At 33.9% G+C, this 21,650-nt stretch overlaps 1 protein-coding gene across 1 annotated transcript in view; it reads right to left on the bottom strand.

Annotated features, from left to right (window-relative positions):
* Positions 1-21,650, bottom strand: part of LOC115884794 (protein phosphatase 1 regulatory subunit 14B) — a 90,997-nt gene that overhangs the window by 20,460 nt on the left and 48,887 nt on the right. The window contains exon 2 of the mRNA XM_030903477.1: positions 6,129-6,432. Within this exon, the coding sequence (XP_030759337.1) occupies positions 6,129-6,404 (276 nt within the window). The 5' untranslated portion in view covers positions 6,405-6,432. The remainder of the gene's footprint in view (positions 1-6,128; positions 6,433-21,650) is intronic.

Below are 21,650 nucleotides of genomic sequence, written 5' to 3'. Positions count from 1 at the left end.
TTCTTCAGGTACTTCGTTAGTTTGTGCTAGTACATCAGTATACCAAGTTATGGTATGGACTTTTAACTGCTGGGCAAGCGTTCAGCTCTTCCAATCCTTCTTATTGCTCAGTACTACATTGACATGTTTGTCAAAGTTGTACGTTCTTGGCATATCGACCACTGGGAGTTGGAGGAGTGGTATTTTCCTTTTGAGGGTGTTCCAAACCCCTGATCTGACAATTCTACAAGTACTAATTCCGTTAGTGACCATTCTAATCATTGTCGCATTGGCATATCTACCAATGACAATGTGCAGTGGTGTTAGATCTAGAATGACCTCCATTGCTGCTGTTGAGGATAGGTTAAAAACTTTATTTCTTCTCGCACGTTTTTTAATTGCTTCCATTTTTGAAAATTTTTGTATTCCTTTTCATAAGTTATTCGGGATTTAAATGGAAGTAGTTTCAGGCAAAATCAGGCCATAGGTATTATACCGTGTTATTTCAAACAAAAAATTCTATTTAACCGCATGATACCTATAAAAAATCCTTCTATTTTAATTCCCCTCTCGACGGGCCTGAGTATACGCTTTTACTATATGGCAAGAAAATGATTTTTAGTAAGTAGGTCATTTATTTTTTTCCTTGTCGACATGGGAAATGAACCATTAGCCGAAGGGCAAAACCGACCGTAAATACTTTTCCTCGTTCTACTACTTTGTGAAAATAAAACAGTTGTTGCTTTATGTGTATGCTCATTACACTCCATAAGTCCTTACGGAAAATCAATGGTGATTAAGGAATATTTTCTTACCGTATACTGCCAGCACTATAGAAATCCCAAAATGGCAAATAAACCTTTTATTAAGATAATATTGGCTAAGGCTAAATAAGATCTATGGCGTTACAGACTTAGTAATATAATTATTATCGTTAGCTGATAAGTACATTTTTCGATCCAAAATATTTATTTCGTTGAATAATAGACTAAGGAGGGAATCTATACCGTATGATCGAAAAAAAAACGGCGTTAAAAATGGCAGGGGAATGACAATAATTGATGATAATTTTGGCGTGGTCAATTTCTAGACGTCAATCACTAGAAATTGACATAAAACTTGTCAAATAGTAACACTAATTACAATAATAATATTTAACAAGGATAGAACGTTTCCAGACACAATTCTAAGTCCAAAAATAGTATACTCGTATTCTTCTATTAGGAGTAAAAATGACATTATTAAAGATCTATTGCGGTCCCGCTAATTTTCTTGGTATGCTCCTTCCTTGGTTGTTTTATTTAATGGTTTATTTTGTTTTTTTTATCAAGAACAATTAAATAAAAGCAGAAAAGTATAATCTAGATTGAAATTTCATGTCCCGTTTAAGCGTATCAATTTGTGGTCAGACGCCACTTTCACTAAATATTTTTTAAACCTAAAAAGCATTTTTTTCTGTAGAAAATTTGTCAAAATCAATTAATTTAACACCATTGAATAGTGTGGGAGAAAGAAAAAAACTATCTTATACTGAACATAAACAACTGAACTGAAAAATATAAAAAAATATATATGAAACAAATTGGTCTAACTTTCGGTCTAACCAATAAAAAAAGTTATTACTCTTCAAAACCGTTAAAACATATGTAGGTGGCGCCCCCTACAAATAGGAGTCATATTGACATCAAAATCAAATTTCTCATGTCAAAAAAATCCCAGACACCAATTTTCATCCAAATATTGACGTTACTTGAGAAATTATTTGGAAAAAATCGAAATAAAAATGAAACTACACCCTGTATCTCCGAAACTAAGCATTTTAGGACATACATGTATACGAACTTTTTTACTTATTTTTATCTGAAGAATATGCTGCCAACGTTTCCGGAAAACAGTTCGGACCACCCTGTATAAGTAAATTTTAATGGTATCCAATTAAAAAATATAGGGATGGAATTTAATAATTCATATTACCATAGAAACGCGTTTAAATTCTAGTACTTCCATATTCCTAATAAAAATTCCAGCATATTTTTATGTTTTTCTTAATGTTCTCTAAAATGGTATGGAAATATGGTAAACGGGAAATTTTTATGAAGAATGCATTTTTTTCACAATGTCAAAAATAAAAAACAAGATAAAAAGGAGCGCTCTATTTATTTTTCAGCTCTGAAGCGGAACTCAAACTCAAAGAGTAAACGGCGCTAATTGATATAGAGTAAATTGTTTTATTTTTAGGATTTCTGGATTACCTTTAAAAATAACCGAGGACCTATTTATAAATATGGAAGGCGGTCTAAAATGATCTTGAAAAGGTAGGAAAGCAACGTTTCAGACTAAACAGAGTTATTAAAAACTAAAATAGAGCTTTTGGTGTTGAGTTTAAATTGGTGTTTGGTGTATTATAATTGATTTGTGAACTTTTCAAAAGGCGTCCAAAAGATGACGAAATTAAAAATTCACATGTTCTTTTCAACTAAAATGACAGACCACTGTTATGTAGTCCTTTGGTAAAGACAATGTATAATGAATCAAACGAAAAAAGAGCAAATATATCACTGACGGTCATGGTCTGTCATTTTAAATCAAAGGTAGTCATATAAGACGACTCATCAAAAGTCATACAAAATGAATGTTTCAGATAATTGTATTTTTTTGTTGAATATTTCTTAGAAAATAATAAAACTAAAAAAGCATTCAATTTTTGAAATAATTAAAACAGAGTAAAATTAAAATATAAATGCTCTTTTATAACATTGCTTGTATTAACTGTAATCATTATGTTTGATATCATAATAACTCTGTTTTTCTTTGTAAAAATAATTAAGATTAATTGGATTATTATATTGACATCAATTAATGAACAGTATGGCATCAGCTCGTAATAAAAATATATTGACTAAAAAATACATTTATAACTGGCAGCTCGAAAGAATTTAAAAATGTAGTAAATAAAGATTATAACGATGTAATAAACATAAAATCGACAGCTGGATAAATAGAATGTAAAATGATAAGCTCCTTTAAGACAAAAGTAGTAACAATAAAAGAATAAATATAGTTTAGCAGACCTAATTATCCACATATAGTTCGTTTTATAATCGTTGCCAACCTCGAAACCAAGAAAAACCATTTTTGTATCTATACATCCGGTCAAATCTCAGAAATCTGGGGGTCAAATATTAAACATCTTGTGAAATATTTATTCATTGCAATTCAGAAAGAATTTAGTGAATAGACTTACAGAGTGTTAACAAATATGTGCCATTTCTCCTGGGGAGATTCCTCACGTAAAAATAAGATTTATGTTTTATATCAATATATTCCGAATTTTCTAAAATAACTGACCTAATCAATGACACATGTCGCGTCGCGTTTGCGTCGCGTCCGCCCCATTGAACCCCGACGCTCAGCGGACGCTAGCGCAACGCCAAACGCGAACGGCCTGAACGGTCTAATTTAAGTTAAGTGAATTGATTCCATAGACTTAAAATAAAATATAGACTACACTATTTACATCTCAAAGCGGCCAAACAATCTTTTTTGTACACAGTTTACTTCTGGGTACAGTCGATCGAGCCTTCCTCATCCAGCCTATGTTGTCACGTCTTTAATATTATCAATATTTTTTTTTCTTATTATACACATATATTGAGATATTAATACTACAGTTTAATAAAGTAGGTTTTAATATTCCATAGATGTATTAAATAGTCCTTATGCTACTAAATTATAAGTCGGATACTGTTTAAAAAGGATAAGTTCTTTACAATATGACAACACCGATTAGAGGCGAGGGAGCCTATTCATTCATTTATTACCTTGTAGTACGCGTCGCACGTGTGCGGTAAAACTATGTTGCCGCTATGTCCCCGGCTGTATTAACGCATTTTCTTAGCTTGTAGTCCTTAAGTGTTTATTTTATTGACTTTTTCTGTTCAAGAACTATAAAATATGGTTCGCCAGTGCCAAATTTACAAAACAATTTGACTTAAATAATCCATTTAAGTCTTGAAACGACTTTCGACCGGTAGGCAACTCTCAATTTACCCATTGGAAGTCAGTGGCGTTGTTGTAGAAAGACGCTTATTTAGATAATATTTTAGTAAAATGTAAAATCTGAATTTTTTCTCTTACATTATATTATTTACTTACTTACATTGTAACAAAATCATAATTATAACCCTGTTAATAATGAATAATGTTTTTATTAAAAATATATTCCGGTTTATTCTAAAAATATCTTCAGAATCTAAAACAACATACAAGAATTTTAAAATGATATTACATTATGAAACAATATTTTTTAATATACCGGGTCGTCTCAAAAGTGGCTCAACCCTATAACTTTTTTATTTTTTCAGATAATATGACATAAATTAGGATTTATTGGCCTCTTCCTGTGTCACCGAAATGATTACATCTTTTGATTTTTAAAGGCACCCTCGGTATATTGCTACTTTATTCGATAAAAAATGACACTCTGAATAGAATGACATATCATATGTCAACTTTTGACATTGTCGCTTAAAAACAAATCGTATTTTAAATTTCAATCCAGGGTGCCACGGTGTTGTTAAAAACACTAAGTTTTAATCAAGGAGCCTTGGAAAAATAGTTTTGATCGTTTAATGGGTTTCGTGTCTTGTCTAGACCGGTTAAAAGATGTACAAATCGTATTTTTAATCATACATATGTCAATTTTTTTAAATGGAACAAGGGTGACTCATTAGCATATTTGGAAAAAGCATTTTTTATGAATATATTGATACCACACACTTGGTATTTCGAGTCAAATTGTCGTTATGAACCGCGTGTTACAGTTACAATTAAACCATATGCGAATTTAACCATATGCGAATTAAACCATTATGCGAAAATGTCAAAAGTTGACATATGATATGTCATTCTATTCAGAGTGTCATTTTCTATCGAATAAAGTAGAAATATACCAATGGTGCCGTTTAAAAATAAAAAGTTATAGTCATTTCCGGTGAAACAGGAAGTGACCAAAAACAATTGAATGCGTCAATCAATCCTAATTTATGTCATATACTAACATACTAAATCTTGTTTTTTTATTTGAAAATGTAAAAAAATTATGGGGATGAGCCACTTTTGGGACGCACCCGGTATAATAAAGACAGTACCGAGTTAAATAAATGTAGTTTTCATTTTATCCACTTCCTCTCACCTTCCTTGCTTTAATGGAACAGATTTATGTTTTCTCTAATTTACATAATAATACTTAATTACACTTAACCAAACAAAAAATTACAACAATCATATTTTTTTTTCTCTCCCTGTCGCCGATTCTATTAATCTGTGGAATAGATCCTGTTTTGATTAATATTAGGGGTTGTAAATGTTTAACTAAAATTAATAATCTATTATTAATTTCAAAAATTACGTAATTTCGATTATATATATTTTATTATTTTTATCCTTTTTGGACTCTAAGAAGTTTTTTCTAAACTTTTATTTAAAAAAACTGTTCTAAATCTTAATAAAACATAAAAAAGTTTAAATACGATATATTTTTGTTGTTTTTCGGCAGTGTCGTCAGGGAACGACCGTTACGACAGAGACAACCTATCTATCGCTCGTGTCGCACTCGTTATAACCTAAAACAATAACACAACAATAACAAGACATTGTCTGACCGCATGTTCCGGCTATTTATGAATGAGATGCTCAGTCTATATTTTATTTTAAGTCTATGATTGATTCCATTTCGACACGCGGACGCGACGCAACGCGATGCGACGCTCGACGCTCTCAGCCTGAATGTACCTTTAGATTTTATCTCATCATGGAAAATTTTTAGTTCATTAAAAATCACGTTACTGTTGTGTTGACCTAAAAATAGTTTTTGCATTTTTCGTGTAGGCATAGATTAGGAAAAAAGTGAAATTATTTTTAACTTTTTGAAATATATACATACATACGAAATTAGAAAATCATAAAATAGATATTTATTTGTTAGATTTTAGGTGTAGATCATGATATATACCTGCGGAATTTATTCAAAATTATCTTATTTATCTGCCCAACCTAACAAACCTAAGGCCAAGCAAAATAAACATTACTCCTAATTTAAACTCTTGATTTTGAAATAGAAAAACAATTTAGGTATATAACAAACTTACATTTGTATCGAATAACTTCTTCAGTTCCTCGTACAGCCACATCTCCACCGCCAGCCTTTTCCTGATCAGACTCATCTGATGATGGCCGTACTTTGCCGTGAGGAACTTCTCCCGCTTTTCCTTGATCTCGCCCTTGTCCTTGAAATTGACGTGGAGACCCGTCTTGGCAGGCGACCTACTCGTCCTCTGGACATCGCTGACTGCCAGAATGCCGGCCGCTGGAGAGGACGGTCCACCACCGTTGGCCACGTAGCCACTCTGCAAGCCTACTTCCATTGGTCGAAGATGAAGAAAGGAATAAGTCCTGCAATAAAAGGGAAATATTAGTTAAATAACCACCCTGTCCGAACTGTATTCCGAAAACTTCAGCAGCATATTCTGCAGATAAAATTAAGTAAAAAAGGTCGTATAAATGTATGTCCTAAAATGCCTAGTTTCAGAGATACAGGGTGTAGAAGTTTCGTTTCATTTTTATTTCGATTTTTACCAAATAATTTCTGAAGTAACGTCAATATTTGGATGAAAATTTGTGTCTGGAAGTTTTTTGACATGAGGAATTTGATTTTGATGTCAATATGACTCCTATTTGTAAGGGGTGCCCCTAAGGGTGCCCCCTACATATCTTTTAACTGTTTTGAAGAGTAATAACTTTTCGTCCGTACCTGTATAAAACTAGTGAGTGAAAAAATATACATTTACGACGTTTTTTACGTAACAAAAGTCTCTTGGTAAAAATCGCTACGAGCTCAAGATATTTAGAATGGAAATAGTTAATACATGTCATTATTGACAAAAACTAAACACGTGTTGAGTAGATACGAGTAGTTATTTGACTGAAATAATAAATTTTGGAAATTTTTATTTTTTAAATCTATACTAATACAGTGGTGGCCAAAAGTATGGAAACCTTTTTAATTTGTCATTTATGCTGAGAAATTAAAATATGAAATAAAACGACTTATATAATCGTGACCTACAAATAATTTCCTACGAAACCTAATACATTTAAATAAAAAATTACAGCTATCAAAAAATATATAAAAAATTATGAATATTTTCTTGGTTAAAAGTATGGAAACTTAAGAAGAATGTTTATTAAAATTCAAGATAATATAAAAATTACTAATATTTAGTGGAATATCCCTTTGAAATTAATTACTTCTCTACATCTTCGTGGCATCGAATCGATCAATCTCGTACAATCTTTACTGGAAATGGCCGCCCATTCAGTTTTTAGCACTTCCCATAATTCATTTTTATTTGAAATAGAATGGCTTCGAATTTTGCGATCCAAATGGTCCCATAATCCATTAGTGGAACATTATGTTCATTTAACCAATTTTGAACAAACCGAGATTTGTGCTTGGGATCATTGTCTTGCTGGAACAACCATCTGAGTGGCATTTCTTCATCAGCATGAGGCAGCATATTATTCTCCAATATGTCTTTGTACAAAAAACGGTCCATTATCCCATCAATTTAACAGGACCAACACCTGAGCGAGAAAAACACCCCCATACCATTATACTACCACCCCCATGTTTTACTGTGGGCGTCTGATACTTTTATGGCTGTACCGTGTACCTTTTGGTCTTCGGACATAACGTCTCCCGTCACTACCAAACAGTTGAAACTTGCTTTCGTCGCTAAACAGTACAGTATTCCATTTCTGATAAGACCAGGTGAGATGATCTTGAGTAAATTTAAAGCGGGCCATCCTATTTTTCTTTGATATTAGTGGTTTCTTCACCGCAACTCTTCCAAAAAGTCCCATGTCATCCAACCTTCTTCTCACCGTGCGTGCAGACACCGATATCCCCTTTCACCCATTTCTCGAGAAATGTCTGTGGATGTTTTCCTTGGATCTCCCATTGATATTCTCTTCATTACTTTCATTGTCCTGTTGCACAACTTTCTTGGTCTTCCTGACTTAAAAGCTGTTGAAACGTTCCCTGTTTTATTAAATTTACGAATTATTTTCGAAACGGTGCTTCTTAAAATGTTTAAATTTTTACTTATTTGAATTTGTTTATAACCGCTCTTGTATAATTCAACTATTTTATTTTTTAAATCCGTAGAGAAATATTTAGACTTGGGCATGATGTTTATATTTATCTGAAGTAAGTCGTACCGTTTATCAGCTTAAACTAAATAATTTTAATGTATTTATTTATGGTTTCCATACTTTTGGCCACAAGAAATCTATTGTTCTCCTACAAAAACTGCTAAACAGATTTTTTTCTCTGTGTAATTTTTGGAATACTTTTATTTGCTGATAAGCTGTTCATTTATATTCCTGAGAGTTTAAGCATAGCAATATTTTCTGTGATATTTTAAAAAGTTAAAAGTTTCCATACTTTTGGCCACCACTGTATATAAAATCCTTAGTGACTGACATACTGATTAATCACGATCCTGCTCAAACCACTCAACGTAAGAAGCTCAATTTTGGCATACAGGTTGATTCTAGGGTGTAGAGGTTCGATAAGAAGGGATTTTTCGAAATTCCAGTTCCAAGAGGGTAAAACCACCCCTCAAATATTACAATATTTTTTATTAAAAAAACGGTCAAGTTTCCGAAAAAACGCTTAAACACGTATATTTTATTTTGTTTTTTTACAATGTTTTACATATTTTAAGATTTTTTAAAAATGTATACAGGGTGTTTCGAAAAATCTGGTCATTGATTAATCACGATCCTGCTTAAAACGCTTGACGTAAAAAGCTGATTTTTGGAAAACAGATTGACTTTAGGGTGTAGAGGTTCGATAAGAAGGGATTTTTCGAAACTCTAATTCTAAGGGGGTGAAACTATCCTTCAAATGTTAATTATTAGTTATTAGTGAGTTTTTCGGAAAAACTCTTGAACACGTATATTTCATTTTGTTGTTTTACATATTTTAAGATTTTTGTAAATTCATACAGGGTGTTTCAAAAAATATGACCATTGAGTAATCACGATTCTGCTTAAACTGCTTGACGTTTAAAGCTGATTTTTGGTAAACGGATTGACTGTGGGGTGTAGAGGTTCGATAAGGAGGGGTTTCTCGAATCTCAAATTTCAAGAGGGTGAAAACGCCCCTCAAATATTACAATATTTGATATTTAAAAAAGGGTTAGTCTTTCGGGAAAACGCTTGGACAAGCATCATTTATTTGGGTTTTTTTACATATTTTGAAATTTTTTAAAAAATCATACACAGTGTTCCAAAAAGTTGGGTAATTTCTTAACCACGATAAACTGCTTGACGTAAAAAGCTTATTTTTGGCAAACGGATTTTTCGAAAGTCAAATTCCAACGAGATGAAACTACCCCTCAAATATTACCAAATTATATAATAATATCGCAATATTGTTTTTTCTCATACTGACATAAATGTGAGAAAATTTTATCCAGTTGTATGTTAGTCAACATGTTTAATTTATGTTAAAGATGATATGTATTGATAATTTCGATTCCAAATACCTCGATAACCATTACCCGTAGCGATTTTTACCAAGAGACCTTTTTTACGTAAAAAACATCGTAAATGTATATTTTTTCATTCACTAGTTTTATACAAATACGGACGAAAAGTTATTACTCTTCAAAACAGTTAAAACACATGTAGGTGGCGCCCTCTACAAATAGGAGTCATATTGACATCAAAATCAAATTTCTCATGTCAAAAAACTCCGAGACGCCAATTTTCAACCAAATATTGACGTTACTTCAGAAATTACTTGGAAAAAATCAAATTAAAAATGAAACTAACCTAACCTAACCTAACATCGGTACGAATGGACAGTAAACGATTATATTTAGATTACTTTTACACTGAAGTTATTCATACATACACATGTTACATCATATAATTCTCAGATGAAACAAATAAGGAAAATCTTTAGCACAGAATATTACAACAAACAAATATGCTATATGCTTTAGTTAACACTAGTTAAATAGTAAGAAAACATTTACTTTACCTTTAATAACATTCTTTGTTACAAAATTTACGAACCAAAATTACATCAACGCGTCCCGAACGGTAGTCTCAAAGCTATTACTTAACACCTATTATCTCTGTTCGTCGCCTGATTTCCCTCTCCCTAGTTTGTGAATAACATTTTAAAAATCAATAATTTTATTTTATCTATACAGAGTGTCCTAACAATGAATGTTTTGAATTTAAAGAAATATGTTCAAAAATGCGGTTCATGTCAAAGTGGAGATCAGATCAAAATAATTTAAAAAAACAGAATTCAATTTCTAAAATATATAAAACTAGCGTGTACCAGCGACTTCGTTCGCGTCGAATTAATCATTTGTAATGGTGATGATAAAGCAAAACAAGAATTTCCATTAACATACAAACTGGATAAAATGTTCTCACATTTATGTCAGCATGAGAAACTTGGTAATATTTGAGGAGTAGTTTCATCTCGTTGGAATTTGACTTTCGAAAAATCCGTTTGCCAAAAATAAGCTTTTTACGTCAAACAGTTTAAGCAGAATCGTGATTAAGAAATTACCCAACTTTTTGGAACACCCTGTATGATTTTTTAAAAAATTTCAAATTATGTAAAAAAACCAAATAAATTATGCTTGTCCAAGCGTTTTCCCGAAGACTAACCGTTTTTTAAATAACAAAAATATTGTAATATTTGAGGGGCGTTTTCACCCTCTTGGAATTTGGGATTCGAGAAAACCCTCCCTATCGAACCTCTACAACACACAGTCAATCCGTTTGCCAACAATCAGCTTTAAACGTCAAGCAGTTTAAGCAGAATCGTGTTTCTTCAATGGTCATATTTTATGAAACACCATGTATAAATTTATAAAAAATCTTAAAATATGTAAAATAACAAAATAAAATATACGTGTTTAAGAGTTTTTCCGAAAAGCTCACCGGTTTGCATAACCAGATTAGTAGTTAGTAATCTGTGGATGTAAGGATGTAACAACAGATAACAAAACCGCGACGTGGAACGCGACAAGTCGTAGTCTGAACACAGTCTGAAGAACTTATTGTTTATTGTTAAACCAATTAGAAGCTATAAATAAATACGTTTTCTTTCGATTCACTGAGTTTGACTGTGCCATTCAACAGGTCATGGGCCCAGGCACCCAAACATCGGAAAAAGTGAACGAAATTAAAGGTTTTATTGGGAAGTAGCTAAGGGAAGAGAGTTCTGGTAAAAAGACAAAATGGCGGCATCGATTTCGCAGGTTGCAAATGTAAAACCTTTTGATGGAAATGGATATTCCAACTGGGAATTTCGAGTAAAGTTGTGTCTCGAACAGCATGGAGTATTAGAAGTAATTGAAACAGAACCTCCACAAGATCCAGGTGATTTGACAAGTTTCAAGAAGAATGACGTAAAAGCACGAAATATAATCGTACAATTTCTGGGCAGATAACGTATTAGAAATGGTAAAATCCAAAAGAACAGCCAAAGAAATTATGGAAGAATTAAGTGGAACATTTAAAACACAAGGAATAGCAAATCAAATAATGTTACAAAGAAAGTTACGTAACATGAAGTTTACAGGATTACAGAACTTATTGTTTATTGTCAAACCAATTAGAAGCTATAAATAAATACGTTTTCTTTCGATTCACTGAGTTTGACTGTGCCATTCAACAGTTTTTAAATAAAAAATATTTTAATATTTGAGGGATAGTTTCACCCCCTTAGAATTCGAGTTTCGAAAAATCCCTTCTTATCGAACCTATACACCCTAAAGTCAATCTGTTTTCCAAAAATCAGCTTTTTACGTCAAGCCCTTTAAGCAGGATCGTGATTAATCAATGACCAGATTTTTCGAAACACCCTGTATAAATTTTTAAAAAATCTTAAAATATGTAAAAAAACAAAATAAAATATACGTGTTTAAGCGTTTTTTCGAAAACTTGACTGTCTTTCACCCTTTTGGAACTGGAATTTCGAAAAATCCCTTCTTATCGAATCAACCTGTATGCCAAAATTGAGCTTCTTACGTTGAGTGGTTTGAGCAGGATCGTGATTAATCAGTATGTCAGTCACTTAAGGATTTTATATATTAGTATAGATTAACTGTATACCTACACGAATTAGTAGGTAGGGGTATTTAATTATTAGCATGTAAATTTTGACAGAGGAAGAAAATGTTTGCAAAATAATTCTGCTAAACTTATTTATTACATATAATTATTTTAATTAACTCCTGTTTATGCAGATATACAAATCGTAATATATTAGTCACTATCGTAATTAATTCATTAATTTTTATCTGAAAAAAATACTCCGTGTGTAATCACCGTTATCTAATTACGCTGGTTTTTGTAGCTATTTGCCACAATAATGCCGCAATTGATACGATATTATGTACCGTTGCAGGAACAAAACAATTCTTTCTGGTCATTGTGGGAGCGTATTTTGTGACTTTTTAAAAGAGCCACACAGATTAAGAAATACGTAGTCTCTTATCTAGTTTGATGCCTTTATGTCGTGACATTTTTATGACTTTTAAGCCTGTCAACAACCGCTTCAGTAAGGCCTCTTCTTTAAGTGGATCTTATTTACGTACTCGGCTCGATAAGGGTTAAAGAAAGAAAATGTTTATTTTGATTTTGAAACGTGGCATAGGCGTACGCATTCTTTTCCTTTAGACTTTAGATGTCTTGTATAACATATTTTTTTGTTTAAGATGAAGTCAAAATTACTAGTTTTCAAAAATGTTGCTTACTGTTAAACCACAAATTAACTATAACAGATGCGAAAGAACACCGAATTCCGCGTTCAGGTTTCTGTGACCTTCAGAAAGAGTTCATAGACAATCCGCATCAATGTATAGTTTGGGTGAAAATAATCTGCACCAATATGTTATCGAGGCATATAATCTCACAGAGATTACTCGTCATATTATATCAGTTCGTAGGAGATTAGGAAAAAAAAAGATATTTATAGTATAAAAAATTAATTTATTTAACAAAATTTAATTAAAGATGTGACAAAATAGTCTATCGGACTTTTTTCGACTATATAAATCTTTATTTGTAAACTTTAATGCATAAAATATTTTCAATCTAATAAATAATTTATTGATGTAAATAAGAGGAAATTTCTCACATGGTTGGTCAAATTCTATAGTTTTCATTATATCAAACAGCCTCTGAATGTTTTCTTCAAAGCAAAACTCATCAAAATTTAATATAAATAATTTTTCCAGCCTGTAAATAAAATGAACAAATTTTTCCACTTTCATGATCAAAGGCTTTTAAATGGGTAAATAATTTCGAGTTATCCAGAGATTCGGATTCTTTTGCAAATTTTAGACAAATATCACATTGATGTATTTGAAGACCCTTTTTAATGATATAGGTAAACATAATTAAAGGCATTTTGAGTTGAAAACATTTCTCAGAGGCTGTTTGATATAATGAAAACTATAGAATTTGACCACCCATGTGATAAATTTCCTCTTATTTACATCATTGAATGATTTATTAGATTGAAAATATTTGATGTATTAAAGTTTACAAATAAAGATTTATATAGTCGAAAAAAGTCCGATAGAACCAATAGAAAGGTAACTATTTTGTCACATTGTTAATTAAATTTTGTTAAATAAATTAATTTTTTATACTATAAATATCTTATTTTCCTTAAAAAATAAACACATTTGTATCCCATTTTAAATAAGATATACAAATTACCAAAACTTAGAAATAACAGTTCAAAAGTTCAACAAAAATCCTACACGCGTTTTTTAAAAGAAACATATAACCACGCACTATGTCACTCCAGCAAGCGAATACGACACAGCATGGGTTTCCGGACTAAACGACTGGTGTATTTACACCACTCAATAGGCGTGTCGGGTTTGCCGAACGGTTTCCGATGCAGTCGCTTTCTTTCGCATCTGTTATAGGTAATTTGTGGTTAAACACCGATATATCAAAAACTAGTCGTACAATATCTTGCTATAGGCTTGGTGCCTTTCAGTTGATTTCAATAAATTCCGACCGCAGCGCTTCAACGGCAAAAATCAGAAATTATCGGTACCTATTTCACGCCGCCGCGTCATGTTGATCGCATTATAGTATTATTGAAATCGTGGATGTCATAATAGCTTTGTTCGGGTTCTTGTTATTACCGATTCTGAACCTTCCTAGACCTCTGCAACGCATGCGCAAATGAAATAATGTCTTCATATTTCCTTCTGCGCATACGCATCACAGTTCTAGGACGGTTCAGAATCGGTAATAAGAAACCCCAAGTAAGCTAATATTTAAGTATTTTAGTTTTTTGCTAGTGCAGTTATTGAGACTATAAACCACTCAGGTACGAGGTTTATGTGATGTAACGCTGTTTCGGGTAGTAAAAAATAAGTGAAAAAGAATTTGAACTAGGCGTCTCGCGTTGGTGTTACAATTTCAAATGTTAATAAAAGTGCCGGAAAATGTTAACTAAAGGAGAGCGTAATTAAGGCGTTGTTGGGTGCAATAACATTCAATAACTGAACTTTCCCGGATATTCAACTCTCCCGAAACAAAATTTTATAGCTTCATAGTTTCTCACACCGATTTGATTAAAAGCAAAAATGGATTCAAGCAGTTCGACGAAACAAGTGAGTAAACAAAGTGCTCGTTACATTATCAAAAAATTAAATAGACATAAATATACTATGAGAGGATAAAATATAATTTGCAATATTAATGGTCTACTTTTTCTAATCAACTAGTGATTAAATGTTTTATGAACATCTTCTAAAATTATAATTATGTAAAAAAAGGTGAAAAGTCTCATTGCCTTCTTTTATTTTCTAACGTTTCTAACTACCAATTCACATAGTTCTTCCCTATTCTTCTAATTAATTCTAAAAGAGCCCATTAATTATTTCGAAGGTGTATAGCTAACCGTAATCCAATTAGTTTACTCTCTAACTATTTAATGGCCTATACAAATACACAGCGTGGGATAAAACTGCGTTACGCGTACAACATTAATTAATTTTTTTACGAACCTCATTTTTTATAAGCGTAATCACTAGTCCTCCCACCTAATGAATTGATGTAAAAAATTTATTCCCTTACAGTGGTTAGTAAACAGAAAATATTTAGTTTTGTAAGGTAATTTTATTGTAATTTAAAAATTCCCTAATTACTTTTAGTTAATATAATTATACAGGGTGGCCCATCGAAAACGTTCCGCAAGGCATAACGGCCAGGGTATATTTTTTTTCAAAAAATCCAAAAACAGGTCAATTTTGTTTGTGAGGGGGACAACTTTTGACGCAAAAATGACTGCAAAATCTTTAACCCTCTAAGCGGGGGTGTCATCCCCCAACTTTTTTCAAATGGGAAGGGGAGTCGAGTGGCGCCGCAATAAAAAGGGCTTTCTTTTTTCTATATTTCCCCGCTTCGTTTTTGTAAACAAAACGCATAAATTGAATTAATTAAAAAAACATGCCTTATTAATGAAGCAAATGCTGAAAATGTTGCCCGTCAACCTCCACAAATTATTTTCAAACCGTTCTCGAACATTCTGAAGAACTTGCGGGGTCACTTCGCGACCAGCATCAATAATTCGTCTTCGCAGGTCTTCTAATGAGGCGGGTTAGGTTACTAGTGCTATACACTTTACTTTTTATGTGTCCCCATAGAAAAAAGTCTAAAGGAATCAAGTCGGGTGACCGGGGAGGCCGCTCAATTGCACCCCTTCGTCCTATCCACCGACCGTGGAGGTGCACCGTCTTGTTGAAATATTAGTTCGGCTTCAACGTATCCAGGATGGTTCTCTATGATGTCAGTTAGGGCTGGGTCGATGGTATTTTCCAGTAAATCCAAGTACATATCACCTGTTAGATTTCTAAGAAGAAAAAAAAGGATCCACAATAGAATTTCCAAAAATACCTGCCCACACGTTTAATTTCTGAGGGTTTTGTGTGTGCACCTCGTGAAAAACCCTGGGGTTGTCCTCAGCCCAGTACCGACAGTTGTGCCGATTAACTACACCGTTCAAAAAGAAAGGACACTCATCCGAAAAACACACATTAAATAGGAAATTATTATCATTCGCCACTCGTTCACTCATAGTTTCGCAAAATTGCAAGCGACGGTCAAAATCGTCTTCGTTGAGTTCTTGTATCAACTGAATTTTGTACGGGTGGTACATCATAATTGTTAAAAAGTTTAACAATAATGAGAAGAACTTCAACGCACAAGTCACAGAACAGCTATCTAGCAACTACCGCACCTGATCGTCCAACCTTGTGGCAAGGGAAAAAATGCGTATAAACATCTAGAAATAATAAGAAAAAACAGCAAATTGGACAAAGGAATTTATCCTTCCCAAGTAGCATTTGGACGTTATCTAACGTCGCGTTCAATAAACCCGACGTCAGGTACCAACGTCAGTTCGACCGCCTGACGACCCTTATTTGCACCTAAATGGGGAATACAGATTCGGGTCGCCTCGACGTCGGTATCTGACCTAATAGGGAATGTAATTCTACCAATTACCAACGTCATATTACGTTGGATTTTAGTTACTTAAAATTCGGCGCTAAGCACTTACGTTACGTTTGGTTTCATATTCGCTACCAAAAATACATAAAAACCTAACCAAACTACGTAATTACAAATGGATTCATAATCACTCCTCGAATATAACTATCTAATTTCATATTATAATAATTCTGAATCATTAATCCAGACATCAGTTTTGTCAACGGAAGTCACTTTCTTGTTATATCTGGTAAAAATACTCCGGAAAAACAACGAGCCTTCAAAATTAGGTAGATTTATGAAATAAAAATATCTATAAAAGTAACTCGCAAAATATTTTTTTATTTTCTAGCTGGTTTAATCATAAAACTGTACTGTGGTTCCCCAAACTCAACCTTATCAATATTATTCTACTAGAAATCGAAATGTGAATATAAATTTTAAAACAAAAACGATTTTAAAATGGCTGACAATCGGATACGATGTTAAGAATGGCGGATTTCTGTGTCCGACTTAATATGAACTACCAATATGCCGTCAATTCCGACCGGGTCTCCAACATTAGTCGTCTCTCACACGACCGAAGTCATCAAACCGGACGACCGGCAACCGGTATTATGACGTATATAATTCCAACGTACGCCACGTAACCTCATGACTTTGCGTATCAGTGATTTGTGGATTTGTGCAACTATATTTTTTAGTTTTTGTTTTCTCCCTTAAAAAAATGGGCAGCTACTTTTTAAGCGTAACCTCACATGTCGGAGGAGGATGGAGTTGCTAAAAATGATATTAAGATGCACCAGTGTAATACAGCATCTCTTCCGGATAAAAAGCATTTACGGGTGGAGGCAAGACATCACTACTACTATTATTATTTTGCTAAAACCTCGACCTCTTTATGTAAAATGTAGATGAATGTCTAAATGCATTTTAGTGTTTTTTAGGCATAATAAAAAAAAAATTAAGTTTGTTTACAAAACTTTTTATTAGGTTATGTTCATGATGTTCATTAGGTCGCAAATGCTACTTAATGGTGTACGTCGTAAAATGCCAAAGTGTAGGAACGACGTTGGGAAATTAATAAAAATGGTACGTTGTTATTTTGTACGTCGACAGATCGTTGGATTTACCGACTCGGATCCAACGACGTCGCTTTTAATAGGAAAGCGACGTCACAGGTCGCATCACCAGCACCCGACCTAAATTTGCACAAAGTCTGACGTCGCTTCAGGTCAGATTTAGTTCGAAGTCAGATAGATGCTACTTGGGTTATCATTTACTCTGATAAATGTTTAAATAAGCTTTTCAAATTTCAATCCTTCATATTTTCTCAATGACTCCACCGATTTTCAAAAACGAAGCGGGAAAGTATAGAGAATAGAAAGCCCTTTTCATTGCGGTACCACTTGACCCCCCTTCCCATTTGAAAAAACTGGGGGATGACTCCCCCGCTTAGAGGGTTGAAGATTTTTCAATCATTTTTGGGACAAAAGTTGTCCCCCTCGCAAACAAAATCGACGTGTTTTTGAATTTTCTGAAACAAAATTACTCTGGCTGTTATGCCTTGCGGAACGTTTTCGATGGGCCACCCTGTATATACAATATTGCAAATGTAACTCAAGAAATTATGGCAAGAATAATGGCAGGAAATAGATGTGTCAGCGCACTACAGAAAATTATTAAGAGTAAGAACATTTCTAGAAGTTTAAACATCAGAATATACCAAACAATGATACGACCAATAGTGCTGTATGCATGTGAAACGTGGACGTTCAATGCAACAGAAAGTTCGAGGCTAGAGATTTGGGAAAGAAAAATACTGAGGAAGATTTTTGGAGGAAAGAAGATACACAACATATGGACCAGAAGAATAAATGAAGAATTAAAGCAACTATATCGGGCACCGAGTATAACGGGAGTAGAATTTTTTTTAGAATTTAGAATGAGTGGGAGGGGGGTTAATCACTTCGACCTTACAGATCCATTGTGTCCCCTTTTCTTGAATCATAACTCATCTTACAGTCCCAGGGCTTTTGACAAAAGCCAGTATCTGGGACGGTTTTATAGAGGGTAGTTCTCCATCTCCCAATATCAGTCATTTTAAAATTCATGGCACGAATGGTTGTCGTCTCGGCGCACTCAGTGATGAGGTGTACTGGTGTTTCACCATCTTCCCCACAGAATCTGCATTCGCCGTTTCTTCTTAGTTTCAATCTACTGAGGTGTTCATTGAGGAGACAGTGTCCTGTTAAAAACCCCGTGACAATCCGAAGATTGTTCTTACTCAGACCCAGGAAGATCTGATTGATACTGAGTTGATCGCCTTTAACGCTGCTTGACTATCAGATAAGATGGCTATTTCTTGTTTCCGATAGTTCCTATCTAAGATAAGTTGTACGCATCTCTCGATAGGCGTAGATTTCTGCCTGTAGGATACTAGGGTAAGTGCCCATTGGTTCGGAGTATTTAGCTCTCGGCCCAAATACTCCGATCCCTGTTCCCGTATTGGTCTTGGAAGCATCAGTATACCAAGTTATGGTATGGTCTTTCAACTGCTGGGCAAGCGTTTCGCTCTTCCAATCATTTTTATTGTTCAATACTACATTGAGATTTTCTCAAAGTTGTACGTTCTTGGCATATCGTCCACTGGGAGTTTCAGGAGTGGTATTTCCTTTTTGAGGGTGTTCCAAGCCCCTGATCTGACAATTCTCCCAGTTCTAATTCCGTTAGTGACCATTCTAATCATTGTCGCATGGGCATCTCTACCAATGACAATGTGCAGTGGTGTTAGATCTAGAATGACCTCCATTGCTGCTGTTGGACAGGTTTTCATGGCTCCTGTGATACAAACGCATGCTAGTCTCTGGACTTTGCACAAGTTTAGCCTTGCCGTCCGTTGCTCTAGTTTTGTGAACCAGGCAACTGCTCCATAAGTAATCATGGGTCTTACTATCATGGTATACATCCAGCGCAAAGTGTTAGGGGAGCAGCCCCATCTATTTCCGGCCAGTCTTCTGCATATCATGAGAGCCTTTATGGCTTTGCTGGTAGTGTTCTTAATATGCCTGTTCCACAGGAGTTTACTGTCCAGGGTTATTCCCAGATATTTAACTTCCTGTGTTGGCAGTATTACCTTTCCATCTAGTTGAATTCTTTTCAAGTTTTTCAGACTTCGCTTTCTGGTGAATGGCACTATCGCGGTTTTGTCTGAGTTGATACTCAGCACGACAGTCCTACACCATCTCTCAGTGATACGGAGTCGTCTTTGGATAATATTACACAGGGTGCCTTTTCCCCCGAGCGATGATGACTATGTCATCTGCATACCCAATGCAGTGTATTCCCGCTAGAGTTAATTCATCTAGTAGTTCATCCACCACCAAGCTCCACAGCAAAGGGGAGGTTACTCCACCTTGTGGAGTTCCTTGCGTTGTTTTAACAGCTACAGTTTTGGTGCCCATCTGAGCCTCTGCTGTTCGTGTTGACAGCATTTCCCAAAACCAGCGAATAATAGTTCTGTTCACCCCTCTTGTTTCTAGAGATCGCCGATAACGGGAGTAACAAGAGTAGATAATATATGGGAGATCCTCCTCCTTATTATACTCCTCCTCCTCCCACTACCAGTTCTACACTTTTCCCCTACTCCTTTATATTTCCAATATATTTTTATTATTATTATAATGAGGAGGAGGATCTCTCATATATTATCTACTATTATTTGATTTTCCACTTGCTTACTTTAAAATTAAAACTGAGGAAACATTTCGAACCGTGTTCTCTTCACTCTCTATGCACATTTTAAATAGCGTTCTATTTTTACAGATCTTATCCCACTGTACCATTCCTGGTCCTCCTCCATTCTCCGTAACTCCATCAAATAATTATCTTTTGGCTCATGTATGACTTCGAACCACTCATTGCACTATTAATGACTTCTATAATGAACGGAGGATGTGAGACACGTGAGGGAGGAAGATGGGGCATAACGAGGGTAGATAGCGCATGTGAGAGCGAGATAGAGACACGTGCAGAGAGTGCATTGGGTTGAGGTCGTTCACTTGTGGCGTCTGCATAATTACCGCTGATCATTGTCTGGGAAATTTTTTCTATTTTTCTCGTTTTTCTTTTGTTTTCCATGGAAATGCGTGTTTTTCAGCTAGAGCTTAAATATATCGCGGTTTAAAAAAGAACTTGCAAATTACAGCATATCTTAAATAACGTGAAACGGCCACGATAACTGTCAAAAGTGAGATTTTAGTAATGTATTAAATCTTACAGGGTCTTTCAAAAAACATGTGTCATCTCTCGTGGGAATATTGCTCACGTAAAAATTAAATTTATTTTTTATATGAATATAGGTTCGAGATTCTGCATTGTTTCTTAGCTATAGGGGCTTAAGCAAGCATGGTTAAAGCCTTATTTTTTTCGAATTATTCTATTTTTTTTCCAAGTACTTTTAGCGATTCGAATAAAATTTTGAGGGTGTTTTAACAACAACAAAACATTGGCTTGAACTTTATTGTTTAATTTCTATAGGTATATCAAAAAAGGTAATATTGGCGTAGACCTTTTCGATATCAGCTATGACGTCTACAGGGTGTTTCAAAACAAATGCGAAAAACTTCAGGGGGTGATTCCTTGTTAAAAATAAAGGGTAGTTTGCTTTATAAACGTTGGGTCAAAAGTCAACCATTAGGGAGATATTGCGGTACAAAGATGGCGGAAAAATAATGTTTTAATTTTTTATCTTGAAAACGCAAAGAGATAGGCTAATGAAATTTTATTTAAGCATTACTGTTATGAAAACACACTTTCTGGTAATTTTTTCACTTTTTTAAAATGAGTGGAAGGGGTTGAAATAAACTACCCCTATCATTCTTGTTAACGAAATTTAAAGAAAAATCTTATCAAACACATGCAAAAAGAATTAACTTGGATAGTTTAGTTTGTTTAGAAACTTTTTTTATCTCTTGTGTTTTGATAAAACTCACCGATTTGAAATTAAAAATAAAATGTAAAGCATTACATGTCAGGACAAAAACATTTTT

Source organism: Sitophilus oryzae, unplaced genomic scaffold (assembly GCF_002938485.1).
Source record: "Sitophilus oryzae breed Bouriz unplaced genomic scaffold, Soryzae_2.0 scaffold_357_pilon_pilon, whole genome shotgun sequence".
Classification (NCBI taxonomy): domain Eukaryota; kingdom Metazoa; phylum Arthropoda; class Insecta; order Coleoptera; family Curculionidae; genus Sitophilus; species Sitophilus oryzae.
This window is presented reverse-complemented; position numbering and strand designations above follow the sequence as displayed.